The following is a 1,338-nucleotide window of genomic DNA, read 5'->3' as shown; positions in this document are numbered from 1 at the left end:
TACAAAAAAATAATATTTTCTGTATAAATACAGTTTATATTTTTTTTAACAACAATTACTATGCATATATATACATTTTACATGCTGAACAGACTGAACCTACATTTTATAATTACAATTTTTCAACATATTTTTCTATTAGAAATAATTTTTCAAACCTTGTCTCTAAGCAACAAAGGTATGAAAGTATCACTCAAATTCATCGCTCTCTGATAAAAGATTTACCTTGTCATTTGAGGGTATCGATACATTCATGGACCCTTCTATCATTCGTACCACTTCTTCCATGGTAGGTCTAGAGAAACTGTTCCCTTCAATGCCACCTTCACCAACAATTCCACTTGATCAAGGTCAACCTTACGGCCAAGCCTAGGATTTGACACACTCTCAATATTTCCTTGCAGAATCTCCTTCAAGGATCAACGAGGATAATATTGCTTTCTGGGGCTTCCTGTGGGAATGAAGTTTTTTCTTCCACTGACGAGCTCCGACAACAATTGGCCATAGCTATACACATCTGCTTTCACAGTGATGGGAACATCAACAAACCATTCTGGTGCCAGATAGCCCCTCGTTCCTCTTAAAACTGTAAGAGTGCAGCTTTGTTCCCTCGACATGAGCTTTGCTAGGCCAAAGTTTGATATTTTGGGAGCAAAGTGGGCATCGAGAAGGACATTCTGGGGCTTCAAATCACAGTGCACAATACACGATTGACAATAGTCATGACAGTAATTCATTCCTCTTGTGATGCCAAGAGCGATGTTGAAGCGTGCAAGCCATGGAAGGACAAATGTATTGTTGAAGAGGTGCTTGTCTAAAGACCCATTCTCCATGTGCTCGTACACCAACAGTCTGCGGTAGTTTCCCTCGCTGCAGAAGCCAATGAGGCGTACCAAGTTTACATGGTGAATAGAACCAATTGTCTTCACCTCTGTTTCAAACTCATTTTTGCCCTTGTTTGATCTTGTCACAAGGTTTAAACTCAATCGCCTTGTGCGGCACCGTGAAGTCGACTCACCCAGCTTGAGGAGTCCCAGGAGAATTCGACTCATGGACTACGCCTATGTTAAATTATCCAGAACAAATCGAAACTAAAATTCTTTAATCAAAGCGACATACACGCAAGAATGGACACGTTAGATTTAGACAATGGAGAGGGGAAAAAGATGCCACACCAAGATCTGGCAACAAAATCCCTTTCAAATTATTAGCAGAACAAGACTACAAGTAGAACCAATCTTTCATAGCTCTGTTTCAGCTTATCACCACATTTTCCCACACTCCTCCGAACAATGCAATGTTTGTTTAAATACAAAGCCAACAAGACGTGTCTACCTG

At 40.1% G+C, this 1,338-nt stretch overlaps 1 protein-coding gene across 1 annotated transcript; it reads right to left on the bottom strand.

Moving 5' to 3' along the window:
- Positions 1–419: 419 nt before the first annotated feature.
- LOC131060630 (G-type lectin S-receptor-like serine/threonine-protein kinase At2g19130) lies at positions 420–1,052 on the bottom strand. The gene has a single exon (XM_057993942.1). It carries the CDS (start codon positions 1,050–1,052, stop codon positions 420–422), a length of 633 nt encoding a protein of 210 aa, XP_057849925.1.
- Positions 1,053–1,338: the final 286 nt, after the last annotated feature.

This window comes from Cryptomeria japonica, chromosome 7, assembly GCF_030272615.1.
Source record: "Cryptomeria japonica chromosome 7, Sugi_1.0, whole genome shotgun sequence".
In the NCBI taxonomy this organism is placed as follows: domain Eukaryota; kingdom Viridiplantae; phylum Streptophyta; class Pinopsida; order Cupressales; family Cupressaceae; genus Cryptomeria; species Cryptomeria japonica.
Note: the sequence above shows the minus strand (reverse complement) of the source record. Positions and strands in the feature narration are given on the sequence as shown.

What these genes read in the sequence shown, in the direction of transcription:
- LOC131060630 (XM_057993942.1), bottom strand. Translation starts at nt 1,052, where the DNA reads ATGAGTCGAATTCTCCTGGGACTCCTCAAGCTGGGTGAGTCGACTTCA.